The 25164-nt window shown below is 39.3% G+C and overlaps 1 protein-coding gene across 7 annotated transcripts in view; it reads left to right on the top strand.

The window, feature by feature from the left end:
- The window catches only part of TSGA10 (testis specific 10), a 158069-nt gene that overhangs the window by 32503 nt on the left and 100402 nt on the right, over positions 1-25164 (top strand). For all 7 annotated transcript variants that reach the window (XM_036028303.1, XM_028517269.2, XM_028517268.2 and 4 more), the window contains 3 exons: positions 6878-7048; positions 7138-7215; positions 8169-8320. In XM_036028303.1, the coding sequence (XP_035884196.1) occupies positions 6878-7048; positions 7138-7215; positions 8169-8320 (401 nt within the window). The remainder of the gene's footprint in view (positions 1-6877; positions 7049-7137; positions 7216-8168; positions 8321-25164) is intronic.

The following is a 25164-nucleotide window of genomic DNA, read 5'->3' on the forward strand; positions in this document are numbered from 1 at the left end:
ATATCTGAACCTAAAAAAACAAAAACAAAAAGTAAGCAAACAACTAGAATAGGAACAGAATCACAGAAATGGAGATTACATGGAGGGTTATCAATGGGCAGGCAGAGGCAGTTAGTGGTGGGGGGAAGGTATGGGGAATAAGAAGCATAATTGTTAGGCACAAAATAGACAGGGGGAGGTTAAGAATAGTGTAGGAACTAGAGAAGCCAAAGAACTTATATGTACAACCCATGGACATGAACTAAGTGGAGCAGAGCAGAATGCTGGAGAGTGGGGGTGAGTAGGGCAGAGGGGGGTTAAAAGGTAGAAAAAAAATGGGACAACTGTATACCAATACCTATGCATAATCAATAAAATGTAGTTGAAAAAGGCTAGTATCCAAGGTATGTGTCAGTGAAGGAAGGGCGAGCTAGGGCTTGAGAGGTAGAAGGGATTATAGCAGGAGTCTGCAAACTTTTTCTGTGAAGGCCCAGATAATAAATATCCCGGGCCCTTCAAGTTATGTGATTTCTGTCACAGCCATTCAACTCATTTTTTGTGATGTGAAAGCATTCATAGACAATATACTTAGTCATTTAGGTAAGTTTACTGTGTCACAATATAACTATTTATGGATATTGAATTTCATATTATTGTACCTAATATGAAATATTTTTTGTCCTTTGTTTTTTCCCCAAAAGACTTTTTATATTTATTTATTTTTAAGTATTTTTATTGATTATGCTATTACAGTTTTCCCAATTTTCCTCCCTTTACCCCCCCACCCTTCCCCCCAACCCTTCAGCATTCCCCCCACCTTAGTTCATGTCCATGGGTTGTACATATAAGTTCTTTGAGTCCTCTGTTTCCTATACCATTTTTTATCTTTCCCCATCTATTTTATGCCTACTAATTATGCTTCTTCTTCCCTGTACCTTTTCCCCCGTGTTCCTCTCTTCCCCCTCCCCACTGACCTCCTTCTGTGTGATGTCCATTTCTCTGATTCTGTTCCTGTTCTAGTTGTTTGCGTAGTTTTTGTTATTGTTGTTTTCTTTCCTTTTAGGTTCATTTGTTAATAGTTGTGTGTTTGTTGTCATTTAATGTTCATATTTTTATCTTCTTTTTCTTAGATAAGTTCCTTTAACATTTCATATAATAAGGGCCTGGTGATGATGAACTCCTTTAACTTTACCTTATCTAGAAAGCACTTTATCTGCCCTTCCATTCTAAATGATAGCTTTGCTAGACAGAGTAATCTTGGATGTAGGTCCTTGCTTTTCATGACTTCAAATATGTTCCAGCCCCTTCTTGCCTGCAAGGTTTCTTTTGAGAAATCAGCTGATAGCCTTATGGGAACTCCTTTGTAGGTAATTGTCTCCTTTTCTCTTGCTGCTTATAGGATTTTCTCTTTGTCTTTAATCATGGGTAACTTACTGATGATGTGCCTTGGTGTGTTGCTCTTTGGGTACAATTTCTTTGGGACTCTCTGGGCTTCTTGGACTTCCTGGAAGTCTTTTTTTTTTTTAATTTTATTTTAATCATTGTTGAAGTACAGTTTTCTGCCTTTTACTCCCAATCCAGCCCACCCACCCAAACCTCCCCATTGGAAGTCTGTTTCCTTTGCCAGATTGGGGAACTTCTCCTTCATTATTTGTTCAAATAAGTTTTCAATTTCTTGCTGTTGTTCTTCTTCTGGCACCCCTATAATTCAGATATTGAAATGTTTCAGGTTATCCCAGAGGTTCCTCAGTCTCTCTTAATTTTTTTAGATTCTTATTTCTTCATTCTGATTCAGATGGATGTTTATTTCTTCCCTTTGTTCCAAATCGTTGCTTTGAATCCTGGTTTCCTTCATGTCACTCTTGGTTCCCTGAATATTCTGCTTTATTTCGTTTTGGGTATCTTTCATCTGTTCTTTTATTTTTTGACCAAGCTCAGTCAGTTCTGTGAGCATTTTGATTACCAGGGCTTTAAATTCTCCTTCAGATAGGTTGGCAATCTCCTCATCGCTTAGTTCTGAGGTTTTGCTGTGTTCTTTCATTTGGGCCATATTTCTTTGTCTTGGCACACCTAAGTTGTAAGGGTTGGGGCCTTAGGTATTCACCAGGGCAGGGCAACCCTCTCCCTCTGCTGCCTATGGGAAAGGGGCCAGAAAGGGAACAATGCAGCTTTCACTTTCCAACAGACTTGTGTCAGACTGGAAGTATCTCTCACTGTGGCAACCCAGCCATAGCCCACAGTCAGCTCTGAGTCTCAGTTTTCTCCTTAAGTCAGTCCCTTTATCGCAGCTCTGCCCAGCTTGGCAGTCAGCCCCCTTCCTCAGCCACCTTCCCGTGGTTTTTCTAAGTTGGCCCACTCAGTCTGCCACCTTACTGGTCTGCTTGTCAGGTTGATTTTTTCTTTAATTCCTTGGTTGCTGAAGTTCCATGCAGTTTGATTTTCTGGTGATTTTGGTTGTTTATTGATTTTAGCTTGGTTGTTATCCTCTTTTCGGTTGTGCGAGGAAGTAAAGGGTTTCTGCCTATGCCTCCATCTTGGAGGGCCAAATTTTTTACCTAAATATTTTTCTTTTGATTTTTTTCAAGTGTTTAAAAGTTAAAAACATTATAAACTTATAGACATACCAAAAACAGGAGGCAGGCTGAATTTGGCCGAGAAGCCATATGCAGTTTACCAGCTTCTGGACTATATGGTAGAGGCTGTTCACTGGGCCTTACAAGGGGTTTATACTTTGCTTTATAAGCAAAGGACAGTCTATTTTTTTAAGCAGAAGAAATATGAACAAAGTTACACTTTTACAGTTTTAACCTGATAACAATTTTGTATTATCTCACACATAATCTTCATATATTATCTTCTTATATAACAATTTCTCCTTCAAGAGACCTGGAGGAGGAAGAAACCATGGACTCTTTAAAAAGCTTTTAGAGTAGTCCATACATGAGGCTTTAAGGGACTAAGCTAGTGTTCTATTAAGAAAAAAACTTAACAACATTTGATTTGTGCAAAAAAGGAGGGAAAATGGAAATGTCTGAAGCTCTGTTTTGAATGACTGAAGAATTGTGGTAATGGAAAAAGAAATAGGCCCTGACTGGTGCATCTCAGTGGATTGGGCACCTGCCTGTGAACTGTGAGGGGTTGCCGTTCAATTCCTAGCCAGGGCATATGCCTGGGTTGTGGGCCAGGTCCCCAGCTAGGGGTGTGTGAGAGGCAACCAGTTGATGATTCTCTCTCACATCAATGTTTCTCTCCCTCTCTTCCCCTCTCTCTAAAAATAAGTACTGGTAAATGAAATCTAAAAACAGAAAATTGTATGACTTCGCTGGCTGGTGTAGCTCAGTGGATTTAGCGTGGGCCTATGAACCAAAGGGTCACTGGTTCCATTTCCAGTCAAGGCACATGCCTGGGTTGTGGGCCAGATCCCCAGTAGAGGGCATGCAAGAGGCAACCACACATAAATGTTTCTCTCCCTTTCTTTCCTCTCCCTTCCTCTCTCTAAAAATAAATAAATAAATAAAATCTAAAAAAATAAAAATAAAAAGAGAAACAGAAATAGGAAAGTCATTGGTGATTTGATAGAAAAGATGTGTTTGTATTCAGCCAGATGTGCTTGGTTTCAAACACAGGTGTATTTGGAGTATATTCTTTTCTGGTGACAGATGAATATATTCCATCAGGCAGTAAGAAACATGGGACTGGAATAGGGAGAAAAGCAAGAGCTCAGTAGGTAGATTTGAAGTCATTTGCTTAGAGGTGAATTGTGATACTTCAGAGTGGATGAGGTCTCTGAATAAGAAAGCTATAAATCAAGGATCTTGGGAAGTTTTATTCAATCAGTAGAGGAACCCTTGAAAGAAAGAAAGAAGATAGGAAATTAAGGCAGAACAATGTTATAAGACCAAGGGAAGAAGACATTTCAAGGAGAATGTTGAAAACAATGTCAAATGCTACTAAAAAATCAAGAACAGGAGCTGAGAAAAGACCATTAGATTTAGTGAGGTCATTTGTTGAAATTCTGGAAAGTGGTGGAATACACTGGGGTGAGATAGTAGGTAGTAAGAAACAGGCTGTGGTCGAGACACTTAAAAGAGAGAAAGAGAGAGTCATAAGATGGTAGATGGGGTGCAACAGGATTAAGTGACAGTTTTCCAAGATATGGGAATCCTGTGAATGGTTGAAGGCAGGGGAAAAAGAGTCAGTGGAGAGAGTGCTATTCAAGGTGAGAGGAAATCAGGACTTCTAGCTAAGATGGAGGTATAGGTAGACACACTGTGCCTCCTTGCACAACCAAGATAGGGACAACAATAATTTAGAAACAATAACAACTAGAACTGACAGAAACTTGAACTGTATGGAAGTTGGACAACCAAGGAGTTAAAATAGACCCGTTCATCCAGACCAGTAGGAGGGGTGGAGTCAGGTAGCCAGGTAGAGAGGGGTCGAGGGACAAGGAGCAGTGGGACTGGGCATGTAAGGCATCCCTGGTGCACAAGACCTCAGCAGTTGGACCCTGGGCGCACAAGCAGCGGCTGGCAGACCCCAGGCACAGGGTGGCAACCCACAGACTCAGCAAGGCAGCGACTGTGAAGCAAGGCACTGAGTGCAACCCAGGATCCCAGTGCCAGGAAATAGAGCCTCAGGGCACTAATTGAAAACACCTGTGGGGGTTGAGGCACAGGGAAATACTCCCAGCCTCACAGGAGAGTTCATTCCAGACACCCACAGGGGCCTAGAAAGTGCACAAGCCCACCCACACAGGAATCAGCACCAGAAAGGCTCCATTTGCTTGGGGGAAGCGGCAGAAGGGACTGAAATCCCACAGAGAGCAGAGCAAGTGCCATTGTTCCCTCTCAGACCCTGACCCCACATACAGCGTCACAACCCAGCACCTGGGTTGCCCTGCCCTGGTGAACACCTAAGGCTCCACCCCTCATATGTAACAGGCGCAACCAGACCCAAAAAAAAAAAAAAAAATGGCCCAAATGGAAGAACAGATCAAAGCTCCACAGCAAATACAACTAAGCGATCAAGAGATAGCCAACCTATCAGATGCACAGTTCAAAGCACTGGTGATCAGGATGCTCACAGAATTGGTTGAATTTGGTTGCAAATTAGGTGAAAAAATGAAGGCTACACTAAGTGAGATGAAGGAAAAAGCATAGGGAACCAATAGTGATGGGAAGAAAACTGGGACTCAAATCAATGGAGTGGACCAGAAGGAAGAAAGAATAAAAAAACAAACAGAAAAGAATGAAGAAACAAGAATTCAAAAAAATGAGGAGAGGCTTAGGAACCTCCAAGACATCTTTAAATGTTCCAACATCCAAATTATAGGGGTACCAGAAGGGCAAGAAGAAGAGCAGCAAGTGCAAAAGTTATTTGAACAAATAATAAAGGAGAACTTCCCCAATCTGGCAAAGGAAATAGATTTCCAGGAAGTCCAGGAAGCTCAGAGAGTCCCAAAGTAGTTGGACCCAAAGAGGAACACACCAAGGCACATCATAATTACATTAGCCAAGATAAAAATGAAGCAGAAAATCCTAGAAGCAGCAAGAGATAAGGAGACAGTAACCTACAATGGAGTTCCCATCAGACTGTCAGCTAATTTCTCAAAAAAGACTTTATAGGCAACAAGGGGCTGGAAAGAAGTATTCCAAGTCATGAAAGGCAAGGACTTACATTCAAGATTGCTCTATCCAGCAAAGCATTCATTTAGAATGGAAGGGCAAATGAAGTATTTCTAAGGTCACCTTGAAGGAGTTCATCATCACCAAACCCTTATTTTATGAAATGTTAAAGGGACTTATCTAAGAAAAAGAAGATAAAAAAACATGTATAGTAAAATGACAGCAAACTCACAATTATTAACAACCACACCTAAAACAAAAACAGAAACAAACTAAGGAAACAACTAGAATAGGAACAGAACCACAGAAATGGAGATTACATGGAGGGTGAGCAACAGGGGAGTGGGAGGAGGAGAAAGGGGGAAAAGATACAGAGAATAAGTAGCATAGATGGTAGGTAGAAAATAGACAGGGGGAGGGCAAGAATAGTATGGGAATGTAGAAGCTAAAGAACTTATGACACATAGACAAGAACTAAAGGGGAATGTGGGTGGAAGAGGGTGTGCAGGGTAGAGGGGAATGGAGGGGGTAATGGGACAACTATAATAGCATAATCAATAAAATATATTTTTAAAAAGTGAGAGGAAATCATCATAAGAGTAAGGGATATCTTAGAAGACACTTCAGGAGATCAGGTCCAGGATTCTGGTGAAGGCTTTGCTTTGGAAATTGGGAAGTAACATATCTTCCTCTGAGAGTTGGAGACTGGCTGAATAAATAGTGATTAAAATCAAGAGGAAGAAAGATAAGGGACTTACCTGTTTTGAATGAGTAAGAATTGGTGGGCCTTTCTGTCAGGGTAAAGGTACTTAGGCCATGACTATGGCATATACATTTATATACAAAAAGACTAGAACACTATGATAATATTCATTAAACCAGTATTCTACATGAATTGTGCTAAATTCAAGTTTACATTACAAAATGGGTGGAGTATACTTTGTAGTATATATACCATATATACTAAGAATATATTTCTTAGTATATCATTTTCTCTTGGATTGATTGCCTACAAATTAATTTTAAAAATTTTTGGCAAAGATACTGTAAACCAAACTTCTATTTTTACACATTGATTTGTATAAAATATCAAATATCAATTTATTCTGAGAACATCTTTTGATTTGTTTAAAGTCAAAATTATACCATTATCCTACTTCATGCATATTGATAATAGGTTTGAATTTGAACTGGCTGGATATAAAATAGCTATCTTTATGTCTGTTCTCACACTTGTTAAATAGGAGTCTATCTATGTATTTAAATAATAGGCTCAGGAAGAAATTGCTCGACTTAGACGAGAAATGATGAAAAGTTGTAAGTCTCCTAAATCTACAACAGCACATGCCATCCTCCGGCGGGTGGAGACTGAAAGAGATGTAGCCTTCACTGATTTACGAAGAATGACCACGGAACGAGATAGTCTGAGGGAAAGACTAAAGGTTTGAAAGGATTTTATCTCTATGAACATTTATGTAACACAATGCAATGACATTGAAAGCACTTTGTTTTGATTTTGTTTTTTAACCAGATTGCCCAAGAGACAGCATTTAATGAGAAGGCGCACTTGGAACAAAGGATAGAGGAGCTGGAGTGTACAGTTCATAATGTAAAGAAAAATCACTTTGGCACTTTTGGCTATAAACTATCAATGGCTTTATTACCTTTTTCCTTTTTTTTTTTTTCTATGTTCCTAGAAGTTCTTTTAGTTTTCTAAGGTTAGGGTTTTTAATCCTAAAAGACTAAAGGTGGTATATATGGTGTAAATTGTCATTTCTTCATTGTTTATTTCCTTCTAAAAATGTGGGTAAAATCCTTTTTATCTTAGGTTGCAGAGTACATTCTTTTTTAAAAAACCATTAGGGATGCACTCTCATGGATCTTAACAAATTTTTCATCTCCCTATTTCATTAAAGATAACATTGCAAGATACAAATAAATTGGATTATTCTACCTAAAGAGTAATTAGGGTAGAGAAAATGATGATGAAATGAAAATTAGTGAGAAAAATATATATAAACTGAATTTAAATCTGAAGCATCACCTTTTTTACTAATCAAGGACTTGTGATGCTATGAATATATATTTGAGATGTAACTATAGAAACAAAATTAAGGGAATTTGACTATGTGTTACCAAATTTAATTGAATATATTTATACATTCATCATTCATTATGTCATTAGAATGAGTAAAACAAGCAATAGATAGGGAAAACAATTTTTTTCATAATTTCACTTTATAGCTGTAATTTATTAATGCTGAAGAACAAATAAGAAATATGTTGTAAATAAGATATGTATGCTCAAGTCAAATTGAACCAGATTGAAAATATAGATGGATATACTATTCTTGTTCCTGCTCCACAATGACTTGTCCATATTGCTTCCCACAATGTTCAAATGTAATATAATCACCTCATCATATAAATCTTGTCATATACCAGTCTTTACAAAGAGAGGATGTCTCTTTAGGAAGATCACTAAGATTTTTTTAGCAATGGGGGGACATATGTATAGGAGGATATATTTGCCAATGATACCTTGTCATTCTACTTACATAGCTTGATGATGAACGTATGGAGCAAATGTCAAATATGACTTTGATGAAGGAAACTATAACGACTGTGGAAAAAGAAATGAAATCACTAGCAAGAAAGGCAATGGATACTGAAAGTGAACTTGGCAGACAAAAAGCAGAGAATAATTCTTTGAGGTAAACTAAATTGCCTTAAACAACTAATAGTTATTAATAACTTGGCTTTTTGTGGCATATTTTGTAATGATAATTAAGTTTTTTGTTTTTTATTTTTAAAGATTTTATTTATTCATTTTAGATAGAGGGGAATGGAAGGAGAAAGAGAGGGAGAAACACTGATGTGTCAGAGATACATCAGTCAGTTGCTTCTCACATGCCCCCAGCCAGGGGCCTAGCCTGCAACCTAGGCATGTGCCCTGACTGGGAATTGAACCAGCGACCTTTTGGTTCACAGTCCAGCACTCAGTCCACTGAGCTACACAAGCCAGGGCTTTTTTTGTTTTGTTTTGTTTTGTTTTAAATCATTTTTTATTGTTATTCTATTACAGTTGTCCCCATTTTTCCCTCTTTGCCCTCCTTTGCCAATCCTAACCCGATCCCATAGTCAATTCCTACACTGTTGTCCTTTGTCCATGGGTCACTTATATATGTTCTTTGTCTAGTCCCTTCCATTTCTTTCTGCTATTATCCCTCTCCCACCTCTGCTGTGGTCACTTTCAGTATGTTCCATGTTTCCATGCCTGTGGTTCCATTTTGTTCATTAGTTTATTCAGTTCATTAGATTCCTCTCATAGGTGAGATCATATGGTATTTGTCTTTTACCATCTGGCTTATTTCACTTAGCATAATACTCTCCAGTTCCATCCATGCTGTTGCAAAAGGTAGGAGTTCTTTCTTTCTGCTGCATAGTATCCCATTGTGTAAATGTATCACAGTTTTTTGATCCACTCATCTACTGATGGGTACTTAGGCTGTTTCCAGCACTTGGCTATTGTATAACACTGCTATGAACATAGGGGTGTGTAAGTTCTTTTGTTTTGTTGACTCAGGATTCTTAGGGTATATTCCCAGAAGTGGAATTGCTGGGTCAAAGGCAGTTCCATTTTTAGTTTTTTTAAGGAAATTCCATATCATTATCCACAGTGGCTGCACCAGTCTGCTTTCCTACCAACAGTGCACTAGGGTTCCCCTTTTTTCCACATCCTTGTCAGTACTTGTTTGTTGATTTATTAATCATGGCCATTCTGACAGATGTGGTGATATCTCATTGTGGTTTTAATTTGCATCTCTCTGATGGCTAGTGATGCTGAGCATCTTTACTTTTGTCTATGGGCCATCTGTATGTTCTCTTTGGAGAAGTGTCTATTCAGAGCCAATTTTTTTTTAAATGGATTGTTTGTCTTCTGGTGTTGAGTCATATGGGTTCTTTATATATTTTGGAGACAAAATCTTTGTCCAGTGTATCATTGGCAAATATGTCCTCTCATGCAGTGAGTTCCCTTTTCATTTTGATGATGGTTTTTTTAGCTATGCAGGAGCTTTATAGTTTGATGTAGTCCCACTTGTTTATTTTTTCCTTTATTTCCTTTGCCCTAGGAGATATATTGGCAAAAATATTGCCACATGAGATACCTGAAATTTTCCTGCCTATGTTTTCCTCTAGGACTTTTATGGTGGAATGACTTAAATATTTAAGTCTTTTATCCATTTTGAGTTTATTCTGGTGTATGGTGTAACTTAGTGGTCTAGTTTCATTTTTTTGCATATACCAGTCCAGTTCTCTCAACACTATTTATTGAAGACACTGTCTTTATTATATGCTTGTGCCCCCTTTGTCAAATATTAATTGAACATAAAGACATGGGTTTATTTTTGGGCTCTCTGTTCTGTTCCATTGATCTATATGTCTGTTCTTATGCCACTACCAGAGTGTTTTGATTACAGTGGCCTTGTAGTATAGTTTTATATGAGGTATTGCGATCCCTCCAAATTTGTTCTTCTTTTTCAAAATTGCTGTGGCTATTCAGGGTGTTTTTTTAATTCCATATAAATTTTGGGGATGTTTGTTTTGTATCTCTAAATTATGCCATTGGTATTTCAATAGGAATTGCATTGAATCTGTAGATTGGTTTGGGTAGTATGGACATTTTGATGATGTTAATATTACCAATCCATGAACATGGTATATGCTTCCATTTATTTGTATCTTCCTCAGTTTCTTTCTTCAGTGTTCTATAGTTTTTCTAGTACAGGTCTTTTACCTCCTTGGTTAAATTTATTCCTAGGTACCTTACTTTTTTATTGCAGTAGTAAATGTGATTGTTTTCTTAGTTTCTCTTTATGATAGTTCATTGTGGAGGACTCCGGTCGGCAGAGTCCACCTGCTGTGGCTGAAAGAGAAAATAAATGCACAGGTAACAGCAGTTTTGTGGAGAAAAAGGGAACTACACGGCTACTCTCTCAAGGGGAGATTGTCTATGAATGCCTCAGCCACTCTCTCAAAAGGAGAACGCCCTGAACCTTGCCTAGACAGGCTTTTATTGTTTTTCTTCAGGCTTACATCAGAAAAAGATTTATTATCTATTACATAAAATATTATTGTCTACATTTTAGGTATAATCAAGGAAATAAAAATAACATACAGAGGGGAATGGTGGCGAACCAATTAACTCTGTCCTTGGGTGAATTCACACAGGATTTGGAAATTACCTTGAAGATAGATGATACATATTTATTGTTTTAGACAAGGGTGATGGAGTTCTAGCAAGAGCAGGCCATAACAGTCTGTATACATTTTCTAGGCCTGATTGCCCCAGGAAAACTTGGTTTGAAGGTCTGGCTCCTGCCCACCACTTTGCTTCTGTAGGTTTTCCATACAGAGCTAAATCACATTTGCCAGACTGAAACAAGCCGGTACCCTACAGTTCATTATTGGTGTATAAAAATGCCATAAATTTCTGAGTACTGATTTTGTATCCTGCTACTTTGCTTAATTCATTTATTAGGTATAGTAGGTTTTTGATGGAGTCTTTAGGGTTTTCTATGTACAATATCATGTTATCTGTGAGTAATGACTGATTTACTTTCTTTTTTCCGATGTGGATGCCTTTTATTTCTTCTTTTTGTTTGATTGCAGTGGCTGGAACTTCAAATACTATGTTGAATAAGAGTGGTGAAAGTGGACATCCCTGTCTTGTTCTTGATCTTTAGGTCAATGCTTTTAGTTGTGCCCATTGAGTATGATGTTGACTGTGGTTTTGTCATACATGGCCTTTATTATGTTGAGGTATGATTCTTGTATTACCACTTTGCTGTGAGTTTTATTATCATGGGTGCTGGATTTTATCGAGTGCTTTTTCTGCATCTTTTGATATGATCATGTGCTTTTTATTTTTCATTTTGTTTATGTGATGTATCACGTTTATTGATTTATATTGTACAATGTAAATAAATTGTAAATTGATTTATATTTATATTGTATATTTATATTGTTTATTAATTTATATTGGTGCAAGATTGTACCAATCTTGTATCCCCAGGGTAAATCCCACTTAATCATGGTATATGATCTTTTTAATGTTTTGCTGGATCCAATTTGCTAATATTTTGTTGAAGATTTTAGTGTCTATATTTATCAGGGATATTGGCCTATAATATTCTTTCTTTGTTGTATCTTCATCTGTTTTTAGAATTAGGATAATACTGGTCTCATAAAAAGAACTTGGAAATAATCTCTCCTCTTGAATTTTATGGAATAGTTTGAGAAAGATTGGTATTAGTTCTTCTTGAATGGTTGATAACAATATCCTGTGAAGCCAACTGGTCCAGGACTTTTGTTTGCTGGAAGTATTTTGATTACTGCTTCAATTTCATTAGTTGTAATTGTTCTACTAAAATTTTCTGATTCTTCTTGATTCAGTTTTGGGAAATTGTGTGTTTCTAGGAATTTATCCATTTTTCCCAGGTTGTCCAATTTCTTGGTATATAGTTAGTTGTCCATAGTATTTTATTACTCTCCCTGTATTCTGTGATGTCAGTTGTTGCTTCTCTTTCATTTCTGATTTTATTTATTTAGGTCCTCCCTTTTTTAAAAAAATATTTTATTTATTTACTTTCAGAGAGAGGGGATGTCAGGGTGAAAGAGAAGGAGAGAATCATAGATGTGCGAGAGAGACATCTATTGGTTGCCTCTTTTACACCCTTATCTGGGTACCTGGCTTGCAACCACAGCATGTGCTGTGACTAGAAATTGAACTGGTGACCTTTTGGTCCGTAGGCTGGTGGTCTATCCACTGAGCCACACCAGCCAGGGCTCTCTTTATTTTTCTTTATGAGTCTCATTAAAGGTTCATCAATCTTTTTTTTTTTCTTTTCAAAGAACCAGCTCCTGGTTTCATTAATCCTTTGAATTGTATTTTTTAGTCTCTACATCATTCATTTCCATTCTGATCTTGATTATTTCCTTCCTTCTACTTACCCTGGACTTTGTTAGTTTTTGTTTTTCTAATTCTTTTAGGTGTAGGGTTGGGTTATTTATTTGAGATTTTTCTTGCTTCTTGTGATAGGCCTGTAGTGCTATGAACTTCCTTCTCAGGACTGCTTTTGCAGTGTCCCTTAGATTGTGGGGGTCGTGAGTTAATTTTTATTTGTTTTCAGGTAATTTTTCACTTCTTCATTTATCTTATTGATAACCCATTCATTATTTAAAGTTTTATTTATTTTTTAGAGAGGGGGAAAGGAGGGAAAAAAGGAGGGAGAAAGAAACGTGTGAGAGAAACAAATTTGGTTGCCTTTTGTACACCTCCAACTGGGGACCTGGCCTGCAACCTAGGCGTGTGTCCTGACTGGAAATCAAACCAGCAATCTTTTCAATCCACAGTCCACACCAGCCAGGGCCCCATTCATTGTTTAATAACATGTTATTTAGCTTCCATGTATTGTATTTAAACATTTTTGAGGCTTTTGATTGAGATTGGTTTCTGGTTTCATTCCATGGTGATCTGGGAAAATACATGATGTGATTTCAGTCTTCTTGAATTTGTTAAGACTTGTTTTGTGTTTCCCTTGGTTGGTGTGACTCAGTGGATTGAGCTCCAGCCTGCAAACTAAAAGGTTGCCAGTTCAATTCCTAGTCAGGGTACATGTGTGAGTTGTGAGCTAGGTCCCCTATTGGGGCTATGTGACAGGCAGTCAACTGATGTATCTTTCCTACATCAATGTTTCTTTTCCTCCCTTCCTCCCTCCTTTCCCCTCTCTCTAAAAAAATAAAATAAATAATATATTTTAAAAAATAATTAAAAAAAATTTTTTTTTACTTTTTCAAATTCTTTTATTCTCTAGATAGTCTTCATAAAGCATGCTCTCCTCACAAGTATCTATTGGATCAGACCTTAAAACATTTTACTTGCACATAGATCTTATTTTTTTAAATATATTTTTTGATTATGCTATTACAGTTGTCCCATTTTCCCCCTTCTCTCCCCTCCACCCTGTACCCCCTCTCCCATCCACATTCCCCCCTTTAGTTCATGTCCATGTGTCATACTTATAAGTTCTTTAGATTCTACATTTCCCATACTATCCTTACCCTCCCCCTATCTATTTTCAACCTACAATCTATGCTACTTATTCTGTACCTTTTCCCCCTCTCTCCTCCTCCCACTCCCCTGTTGATAACTCTCCATGTGATCTCCATTTCTGTGGTTCTGTTCCTGTTCTAGTTGTTTGCTTAGTTTGTTTCGGTTTTGCTTTAGGTGTGGTTGTTAATAATTGTGAGTTTGCTGTCCTTTTACTATACATGTTTTTTCTTTATCTTCTTTTCTTAGATAAGTCCCTTTAACATTTCATAAAATAAGGGCTTGGTGATGATGAACTCCTTTAACTTGACCTTATCTGAGAAGCACTTTATCTGCCCTTCCATTTTAAATGAAAGCTTTGCTGGATAGAGTAATCTGGGATATAGGTCCTTGTCTTTCATGACTTGGAATATTTCTTTCCAGCCCCTTCTTGTCTGTAAGGTATCTTTTGAGAAATCAGCTGACAGTCTGATGGGAACTCCTTTGTAGGTTACTGTTCCCTTATCTCTTGCTGCTTCTAGGATTCTCTCCTTCATTTTTACCTTGGCTAATGCAATTATGATGTGCCTTAGTGTGTTTCTTCTTGGGTCCAACTTCTTTGGGGCTCTCTGAGCTTCTTGGATTTCCTGGAAGTCTATTTCCTTTGTCAGAATGGGGAAGTTCTCCTTTACTATTTGTTCAAATATGTTTTCAATCTGTTGCTCTACCTCTTCCCCTTCTGGTACCCCTATAATTCGGATGTTGGAACGTTTAAAGATGTCCTAGAGGTTGCTAAGCTTCTCGTTTTTTTGAATTCTTATTTCTTCATTATTTCCTGTTTGGTTTCTTTTTTCTTCCTTCTGGTCCACTCTGTTGTTTTGAATCCCAGTTTCCTTCCCATCACTGTTGGTTCTCTGTGCATCTTCCTTCATCTCTTTTATGGTAACCTGCATTTTTTCATCTAATTTGCGCGCAAAATCAATCAATTCTGTGAGCTTCCTGATCACCAGTGTTTTGAACTGTGCATCTGATAGGTTAGCTATTTCTCGGTCGCTCAAAAGGGTGAGTTCTGGGGCACTGATTTGTTCTTCTATTTGAGCCATCACTCTCTCTTTTTTTTCCCAGTCTGGTCACTCTTGTTACAGTGAGGGGAGGAGCCTTAGGTGTTCACCAGAGCTGGGCACCCCAGTCGCTAGGTTGTGACGTTGTATGTGGGGGCGGGGGCAGGAGGGAACAATGGCGGCAGCCCCACTCTCCTGGTATCTCAGTCCCTTCCCTGGGATCCTGGGCTGCGAGCTCTGCCCTGGTCCACAATCGCAGCCTCACTGGGTCCGCCAGTTGCCGCTTGCATACTCAGGGTCCACCCACTGTGCATCCCAGATGGCTTACTCACTCCTGGTTGGCTTAGGCGCCCAGCTCTCCCCAAACTCCACACACTGCGACTTGTGTCCTCGCCTCCACCCCTCTTACCAGTCTGGATGAATGGGTCTACTTCAACTTCTTGGCTGTCTGACTTCCATTCAGATAAATTCTCTATCAGTTCTGGGTGTTATTCTGCCTCTAAATTGTTGTTGTTCTAATCTTGGTTGTGCATGGAGGTAAGATGCATCCACCTATGCCTCCATCTTGCCGGAAGTCTAAAAAAATTTTTTTAATAAAAGACTTATTTTGTGTTCTAACATGTGATGTATCTTTGAGAATGAACCATGTGCACTTGAGAAGAATGTATATTCTGCTGCTTTGGGGTAAAATGTTCTGTAAATATCAATTTAATTCATTTGACTTAGTGTGTTCTTTAATGTCACTGTTTCCTTGTTGATTTTTTGTGTGGAAGATCTATCCATTGATGACTCTGGGGTATTGAAATCTCCTACTACAACTGTATTGCTGTCATTTCCTCCTTAAAGTCCCCCAATATTTCTTCATATACTTAGGTGTTCCTATATTGGGTGTATATATGTTTTCAAAGTATACCTACTTATTGGATTGATCCTTTAGTGTTATGTAGTGACCTTCTTTGTCTGTTATGATTGCTTTTGTTTTGAAGGCTATTTTGTCAGATACAAGTATTGCTATCCCAGCTTTTTGTTTGTTTGTTTCTATTTGCATGGAATATTTTCCTCCATCCCTTCTCTTGCAGCATGTAGAAATCTTTTGTTCTGAGGTGGGTCTCTTGTAGACAGCATATGTAAGGGTCATGTTTCCTTATCCATTCATCTATTCTATGTCTTTTGAGTGAATCATTTATCCCACTTACATTTAAGGTTATTATAAATAGGTATTTATTCATTGCCATTTTTTATTGTTTCTATGTTTCTTGCTCTCTCTATTTCTTCTTCTTAAAGCAGGTCCTTTAACATTTCTTGCAATGCTGATTTGGTGATGATGAACTTCTGGTCCTTTTTTTGTCTGCGAAGCTCTTTATTTCACCTTCAATTTTAAATGATAACCTTGCTGGGTAGAGTATACTTGGTTGCATGTCCTTATTTTTCATCACTTTGAATAATTCATGTCAATCCATTTGTCTTGAAGTGTTTCTTTTGAGAAATCAGATGGCAGCCATATGGGAAATCCTGTTTAAGTAACTGTCTCTCTCTTTTTACCTTTAAACATCTCTCTTAGTGTCACAGGTTTGATTCCCAGTCAGGGTACATGCCTGGGTTGCAGGCCATGACCCCCAGCAACTGCACATTGATGTTTCTCTCTCCCTCTCTCTTTCTCCCTCCCTTCCCTCTCTAAAAATAAATGGGTGAAATATTTAAAAAAAATCTCTCTTTGTCTTTACCCTTTGCCATTTTAATTATAATATGTCTAGGTGTGGGTCTCTTTGGGTAGTCTTGTTTGGGACCCTTTGTGCTTCCTGAGCTTGTGTGACTTTTTCTTTCACCAGTTTAGGGCAGTTTTCTGCCATTATTTTTTCAAACAGGTTCTCTATCCCTTACCCTCTTTTTTTCTGCTACCCCTATGATGCAGATGTTGTTATAGTCGATGTTCCAGATGTCCCTTAGGCTTTCCTCATTTCTCTTAAATCTCTTCCTTTTCATTTTCTCTCTGGGTGGATACTATTATCTTGTCCTCTAATTCATTGATTTGATCCTCTCCTTCATCTAACCTGCTGTTGATTGCTTCTAGCAAATTGTTCATTTCAGATATTGTAATCTTCATTTCTGACTGGTTCTTGTTTATGGTTTCTGTGTCCTTTTTAATGCTTGTTATCTGTTTAGTTCTCACTGAGATCATTGATTCTTTCCCTGAGGTCCTTGAGCATTTTTATAATCATTATTTTAAACTCTGTATCTGGTATTTGGGTTGCTTCCATTTCATCTATTTCGTTTAATTCTTTTCCTGGGGATTTCTGTTTATTTATTTTTTTAATTCGGGATATTGTTCTTTGTCTCTCCATTTGTTCTCTGTGTGTTAGGTAAATTTGCTAGTCTCCCAAACTTTCTTTGATGGTTTTATGATGAAGGTGTCTTGTTGGTCATAGTGGTGCTGTATTCCAGATCACCTCAGCTCTGTGCTCCAGGAGTGTTTCTTATGGGATATGTGCATCCCCCATTGCAGCTGAGTCTTGAATACTGTTGGCCCTTTTGTGGGTAGAGTTAATTCTTCAGTCTGGGAGACTATAAAGGTAAACCTGAACCACCATGTATGAGACACTGTGCAGGGGCTGCCCCTCGAAGTGGCATTCTTCCCTGCAGGAATTCCCCTTTGGTTGTATGGTTATATGGCTGGTTGGAAGAGCTCTGGTGTGGTCTGAAGCTTACCACTGGTTATGTTGGTTCTGGGTCCACTTGGTTGGTGTCCAGATGCAAGTTGCTGTCACATGTTGTGTGTAACCAGCTTGGGATACCTGTCTTATTACCATGCTCTTCACTGTTTGTGTCTGGTGTACATGTGAGGGGCCAATCTATGTAAAAGAGTCGGCTTCTTCCTACTTAGAGCTGGGAGTTGCTCTGTAAAAGGACCATGGCTCCCTGACGTCTGCCTTCACCTGTCAGCTTCTCTGTCTTCCCATGAAGTTGCCTGATCTTTCTACTAAGCCTTCTGATGAGAGTCTGTAGGAAAAGCCCAAGGTAGTTGAGATAGAGCTAGTGGGCCTCCTACTTGTCAGCCACACAGTCAGTTGGGCACTCAATGAGGGGAAAGTAGCCCCTATCTCAAAGGCAAACCCTTCAGTCTCTGCCAGAGACTCCTGTACCTGTTTCCTCAGGGGATCTCACTGAAGATTCAGGATGGGTACAGCCAGCAACCCCAGGAGTTGTACCCCAGGAGCCCTTTTCAGGAGCAAGCTCAGCAACCCTGGACTCAAGGGTAGCACATCCTGCAAGAGGAGGCTAAGATTTTTGTCCTGTTCCTATAAAAAGCCTCCAAGGGTCTCACCCTTTGGAAGCCCTCTTCTGAGTTGTTCTTCCTTCCCCTGCGGATATTAACCTAGTAGGGGTATCTGGGAGTTGGCAGGGCTGTTGGGGGTGATACCTGCAAACCTGTGGGAGTGGGGCAGGCACTCTTTTCCTTCCCAGAGGGCTGAGCTCAGTGTAGCATGGGCTGAGGATGGGTTTGCCTCCCTCTAATGTAGCCAAGAATTTTAGCACAACCTGCCTGGTTCCCAGAAAGAAGCCTCCCCAGGAGACATAGTCGAAAATTCTTACCTTTGTGCAGCACCTGTCTCTCCACCAAACTAAGCAGGATGTGGCCCAAATTTCTATCTCTGTGCTGCACTCTGATCTTTCCATGCAGCTTGTCTCAGCAGAACAGGACCAAAAGTCACAGCTTGATACACCGAAGCTCCAAATACTGCAGAATGGGCCACATTTCCCAGCTCTGTACAGCTCCTCTGTGCCTCTGAACTCAGCAGCAGGAGTGTTCCAACTGGTGGGGTGATAGGCACTGCCTGTGCACTCGAGATGGAATGGACTAGTCCTCTTTTCCAAATCACTCAGTTAAGTCACTGGTCTTCGCCTAAATCCTCCCCCCAAAATAGAAGGCCCCTTAAAGTCAGTGCTGGCTGTAGCCAGCAGACCCTTCCTTGGGACCTGGGTGCAGCAGCATGGCCTTTCCAGCTCTCAGAGGCCATATCGTGAACTCTCCAAGCTAGTGCTGCAACAAGGAGTACTCTATGCTGGGAGGCTGTACCCTGAGTCTCCCAGGCATGGTGGATCTCCACTGATTCCCACCTGATACACAGACTCCTCTCTGTTTCTCTGTTGCTATGAGTTGGGGATCCATGCCTTGGGCTAAGGCCCTTCACTCCTAGGGGTAGGGTGTGCCACAACCACTATGTCTACCTGGTTTCTCAGCCACTGCTGCACTGGCCTGTGGGGGCTTTCTCCCTCCATGTCTTCAACACTCTTATCAGTCTTTATGTAGCATCTTCTGTACTGCTTGGTTATAATATTTCATATCAATTAGGTTTCAGTTGATTGTACATGTTGATTGCTTGGAAATTCAGCTGTAAATCTGGTTTAGGGGCAATAGCAAGTGAACACAGCTTCCATCTACTCTGAAGTTATCTTTGAAACTCTCAACCTTAACATTTTCAAACCTTAGTTTCTGCTATTCACTATCCTTTTCTCTCTGATGCATACAAATATGCCTTCAGTCTTCCCATCTCAGTACCTGGGAAGTCTTTATATAATTCTTGGCCTCAAACCTGGAAGTGATCCATGATTTTTGTTTTTGTATGCCCATAACCAATCCGGTTGATTCTATCTCTAAATGTATCCAAAACTGAGCATTTCTACTTACCTGTATTATGACCTTGCTGATATTGAAGGATATTTTGGTAGGTAGAAAATTATTGGGAATAATTTTAAAGGTTAGAAATTAACACTTTGATGATACCCTTCCACTGTCTTCTGACTTTCATTATTTCTACTGAGAAGTCAGCTGCAAATTTATTTTTGAAAGATCAATATCTTATACTTCATGATGCACTCTTATTTATCAGAGGTTTCATATTTACATATACAAAAGACTAAGAATTACAAAGAACCTACTTAGGAGCTACATAATCCAACTTCACTTAATATAGTTAAAATACTGTGACCCTGTCCTTTATTTTGTCAGTTGTTGAGAAAATGATAAGTTTTATTTCATGTGTAAACTCTGATTAATAGAAGTTGAATCCTGAGCACAGTTCAACTCATGTCTATATTTCTATATCTCTAAATTGAGTATCATGTTCCAGGCCAAATTGGTCAAAAGAAATGCATCCATTGCTATTTGGGCTTCACTGATGGTAAAGAACAAAATCCCAGAGTTTCAAAACTCTGTGATTATCTGTGTTTACTCAGATAATCACAGAGTTATCTGTAATTACTCATTATCTGTGTTTTTATACTGCTTATATAAACTTTCTTCTTAAAAGATATATTTAAATAGCAGAATTTTTCCTTTTGGGTTTCTATGTCAGATAAATTAACACTTGTAAAAGGCTGTAGTATTTTCAGAATACTTCCTAGAAGCAGATTAAAAAAAAAGGTCTGTGTTTCTACATTTGTGCATCAAACATCTTGAGGCCCAAGAAGTTAGAATTCCCCAACAGTTGAATGACTGACAGAGCTATCTGTTAATCAAAAGTTAGTTTTGGTGTCTGTGTTCAGTGATTCCAAGACAGGGTTAATTTGAGTTGGGGTATTTGAAGCCAGATTTCAATATTAAAATCTATTGCAGATGACATATTATTCTATGTAGAAAATCCAAAGGAAATGGCAAAAAATCTTCAGCTAATAAGTAGTAATAACATGGTTTCAGGATACAAGGTTAATATACAAAGTCAATTGCTTCCTATATACTAACAATGAAGATGTGGAGTTGAAATTTAAAACAAAACTATATTAGCACCCCCCAAAAATAAATAATTAGGTATAAATCCAACAAACTATATATAATAATCTATATAAGTAAAACTACAAAACTCTACTGAATGAAATAAAAAAAGAAGTAAATTAATTAAAAGATATTACATGTTTTTGAATGGGAAAACTCAGTATTGTCAATATGTCAGTTCTTTCCAAGTTGATCCACAGAATCAATGCAATGCTAATAAACATCACAGCAAGTTATTTTGTGGATATCAACAAGTGGATTTTAAACTTTATATAGAGAGGTAAAGGAATCACCAATACAATATTGAAGAAAAACAAAATCAGAGGACTGACACTACGCAACTTCAGACTTACTGTAAAGCTACAGTAATGAAGAAAGTGTGGTATTGGCCAAAAAAAAAAATCAATGAAATAGAAGAGAGCCCAGAAATAAATATAGTCTACTGATCTTTACAGTCTACTGATCTTTAAGAAATGCAGTACAATAGAGCAAAGATAGTCTTTTCAACAAACAGTGCTAGAACAACTAGACCACATTGAAACAGCTAAAATATAGAACAACCATCACTTGGAACCATCAGAAACCGAGTTGAATGGAAGTCTGACAACTACAGGACTAAAGAAACCATATCCACCCAGACTGATGGAAGGGGAAGAGATGCAAAATGGGCTGGGTCCACACCCATGTATGGTGGATAAAAATTCAGGAGGGATATCTTCAGAGCAAGGAGTCCCAGCCCCACACCAGGCTCCATAACTTCTGGCTGCAAAGCCCAGCAGGGTTTGAGTCAGTGTAAGAAACTTGCAGTTTCTTATTCTAGAGTCCCAAGCAATTCCCCTAAATAACCCACACACAGACTTACTCAGATTCACTCTCTCTGAGCTCCAGCACCAGGATAGCAGCTTGAAAGGCACCAGTGGCATACAGAGAGGCACTGAAGTGTCTGACATCAAGAGAAGAGCTGGAAGATAGCTGTCTCTGAGGCAGAAAGGCAGGCAGAGCCACAGAGCCAGCAGGGTGCCAAATCTGAGACTCCATCAACCTGACTAACAGTAGAGATACCCTGAGGCTCCTTCCATCCAACTTATAGCTGTTAATAGTAGCTTTTCCATAGGAATGGCTGCTCTTGGCTTAACCTTCACAACTTCCTAAATCCTTTCAAATAAGCAACAGCTGACCTCAGTGAGCCCCAGTACCTCGTACCTCTTGCTTTGTGGCCCCAGGCCCAGCAGTAGCAGCAGCCAACCTAGATTTACAGTTGACTTTGCCTGAGACTCTCCAAGCCCAGTACAAGTAGCAGCCACCTCAGATGGCTTTATAGCTCATGCAGGGTGACCCCAGACAGAACATAGGTGAGGGCTGAACTTGGCCCTCACCACCTGGGAAACCTCAGAGTCTATACACTCAGTGGACAGCTACAGACCATGTCAGAGCACCACCACCCTGCCCTTGTACAGCTAGTACTCCACAGAGGGCTGCGGTTGGTGGCCAGTGGTCACAGCCAGTCCTTGAAGCTGACTGGTCTGGGTAAATTAATCCCATTGGCCTGCCAACAGCACCCAAGGCTTAACTACAAGACAAGTGTGTACTCAGCCCGCACAAAGAGCACACATCAAGTACCCAACTTGGGTGATAGGGGAGGCTGTGCTACTGGACCCTATAGGACACCTACTACATTAGGCTATGCTACTAAGACAGGGAGTCAGAGTAGCTCTGTCTAATATATAGAAACAAGCACAGGGAGGCTGCCAAAATGAGGAGACAAAGAAATATGGCCCAAATGAAAGTACAGATCAAAACTCCAGAAAAAGAACCAAACAAAACAAGAGATAAGAAATCTATTAGATGCAGAGTTTAAAACATTGGTTATAAGGATGCTCAAGGAACTTAGTGAGGACCTCAACAGCATAAAAAAGATCTAGTCAGAAATGAAGGGCACACTAATTGAAATTAAGAACAATTTATGGGGAAACAAAAGTAGAGTGGTTAAAGCTAGGAATTAAATCAATGTTTTGGAACATTAGAAGCAAAAAACAGGAGACTTCCAGCCAAGATGGAGGTGTAGATAGATACACTGTGCCTCCTCATACAACCAAAAGGACAACAACAAATTTAAAAACAAAAACAAACAAACAAAAAACAAGTAGAACTGACAGATAATTGACTGTATGGAAATCTGACAACCAAGTAGTTAAAGAAGAAACATTCATTCACACCAGTAGCAGGGGTGGAGATGGGAAGCTGGGCAGAGAGGACTCACAGCAAGGAGGCAGCTAGAGGACTGGGATGGACAAGGCAGTGGCTGGCAGACTGGGAGGCCCCACATTTGTGTGTGGATAAACTGGGTGGGACAACTTGGGAGCAAGATACCACACAACCCAGGGTTCCACTGCAGGGAAATGAAGCCTCAAAACCCCTGACTGAAAAATCCTGTGGGGGTTGAGGCAGCTGGAGAAACTCCCAGCCTAATGGGAGAGTTTATTGGAGAGGTCCAGAGGGTCTTAGAATGTACACAAACCCACCTACCAGGGAATCAGCAGAAGGGCCCAATTGGCTTGTGTGTAGCCATGGGAGCAACTGAAAGCTGGCAGAGAGCTAAAGAAATGGCACTGTTCCCTCTCTGACCCCTCCCTCACATACACTGCCACAACACAGAGATGTGGGTTGTCCCTCCCTGTCAAATACCTAAGGCTCTGCTCCTTACTACATAACAGGCATGCTGAGACAAAAAATGAGCCAAATGAAAGAACAGATCAAAACTCCACAGAAAATACAACTAAGTTATGAAGAGATAGCCAACTTATCAGATGCACAGTTCAAAACACTGGTAGTCAGGATGCTCACAGAATTGTTGAGTATAGTCACAAAATAGAGGAGAAAAGTGAAAGCTATGAAAAGTGAAATAAAGGAAAATGCATAGGGAACCAAAGCGGAGGGAAGGAAACATGAACTCAAATCAACAATTTGGGCCAGAAGGAAGAAACAAGAATTTAAAAAAAAAAAAAAAAAAAAAAAAAGAGGGAGAAGCTCAGGAATCTCTGGGACAACTTTAAATGTTCCAACATGGGAATTATAGGAGTGCCAGAAGAAGAGGAAAAGCAATAAATTGAAAACTTAGTTGAAAAAATAATGAAGAACGTCCCCAATCTGGCAAAGGAAATAGATTTCCAGGAAGTCCAGGAAGCTCAGAGGGTCCCAAAGAAATTAGATCCAAGGTGCTCTTTGCCCTGGCTGGCATAGCTCAGTGGATTGAGCACGGGCTGCGAACCAAAGTGTCTCAGGTTCGATTCCCAGTCAGGGCACATGCCTGGGTTGCAGGCCATGACCCCTAGCAACCACACATTGATCTTTCTCTCTCTCTTTCTCCCTCCCTTCCCTCTCTAAAAATAAATAAATAAAATCTTAAAAAAAAAGAAATTAGATCCAAGGTGGAACACACCAAGGCACATCATAAGTACATTAACCAAGATGAAAGATAAGAAGAGAATCTCAAAAGCAGCAAGAGAAAAGGAGACAGTTACCTACAAAGGAGTTCCCATAAGCTGATTTCTCAAAAGAAACCTTACAGGCAACAAGGGGCTGGCAAGAAGTGTTCAAAGTCATGAAAGGCAAGGACCTCCATCCAAGGTTACTCTGTCCAGCAAAACTATGATTTAGAATGGAAGGGCAGATAAAGTGCTTTCCAGAGAAGGTCAAGTTAAAGGAGTTCATCATTACCAGGCTCTTATTATATGAAATGATAAAGGAACTTATATAAGAAAAAGAAGATAAAAAATATGAACAATAAAATGACAACAAACTCACAACTATCAACAACTGAACCTAAAAAAAAAGAAAAACAAAAACAAACTAAGGAAACAACTAGAACAGGAACAGATTAACAGAAATGGAGATCACATGGAGGGTTATCAGTGGAGAAGGTGGAGAAGGTGAAGAAGGTAATGGGGGAACAGATACAGGGAATAAGAAGCATCATTGGTATGCACAAAATAGACAGGGGCAGGTTAAGAATAGTATAGGAAATATAGAAGCCAAAGAACTTATATGTATGACCCACAGACATGAACTAAGGGGGTGGGGAATGTGGGCAGGAGGGAGTGTGCAGGGCCTTGAGGAATTAAAGGGGGGAAACAGGACAATTGTAATAGCGTGATCAACAATACATACATATATATATTTTTAAAAGATTTTATGTATGTATTTATTTATTTATTTTTAGAGAGAGGAGAAAGGAAGGAGAAAGAGAGGGAGAGAAACATCAGTGAGTGGCAGTGTCCTGCACACCCCCTACTGGGGACCTGGCCTACAACCCAGGCATGTGCCCTAGGCTGGGAATTGAACCAGCAAGCCCCTGGTTCACAGGCCTGCACTAAATCCACTGTGCTACATCAGCCAAGGCAACAAAATATATTTTTTTTTAAAAAGAAGCAAAAGCAAGCTATCAGAACAATAGAAAAAAGAATCTAAAAAAACAAGGATAATGTAAGAAGCCTTTGGGACAATTTCAAGTGTCTCAACAGTTACATCATAGGTGTGCCAGAAGAAGAGAAGGAGCAAGAAATTGGAAATCTATTTGAAAAAATAATGAAAGAAAACTTCCCTAATTCTGTGAAGGAAATAAACATGCAAGTCCAG

This window comes from Phyllostomus discolor, chromosome 6 (assembly GCF_004126475.2).
Source record: "Phyllostomus discolor isolate MPI-MPIP mPhyDis1 chromosome 6, mPhyDis1.pri.v3, whole genome shotgun sequence".
Classification (NCBI taxonomy): Eukaryota; Metazoa; Chordata; class Mammalia; order Chiroptera; family Phyllostomidae; genus Phyllostomus; species Phyllostomus discolor.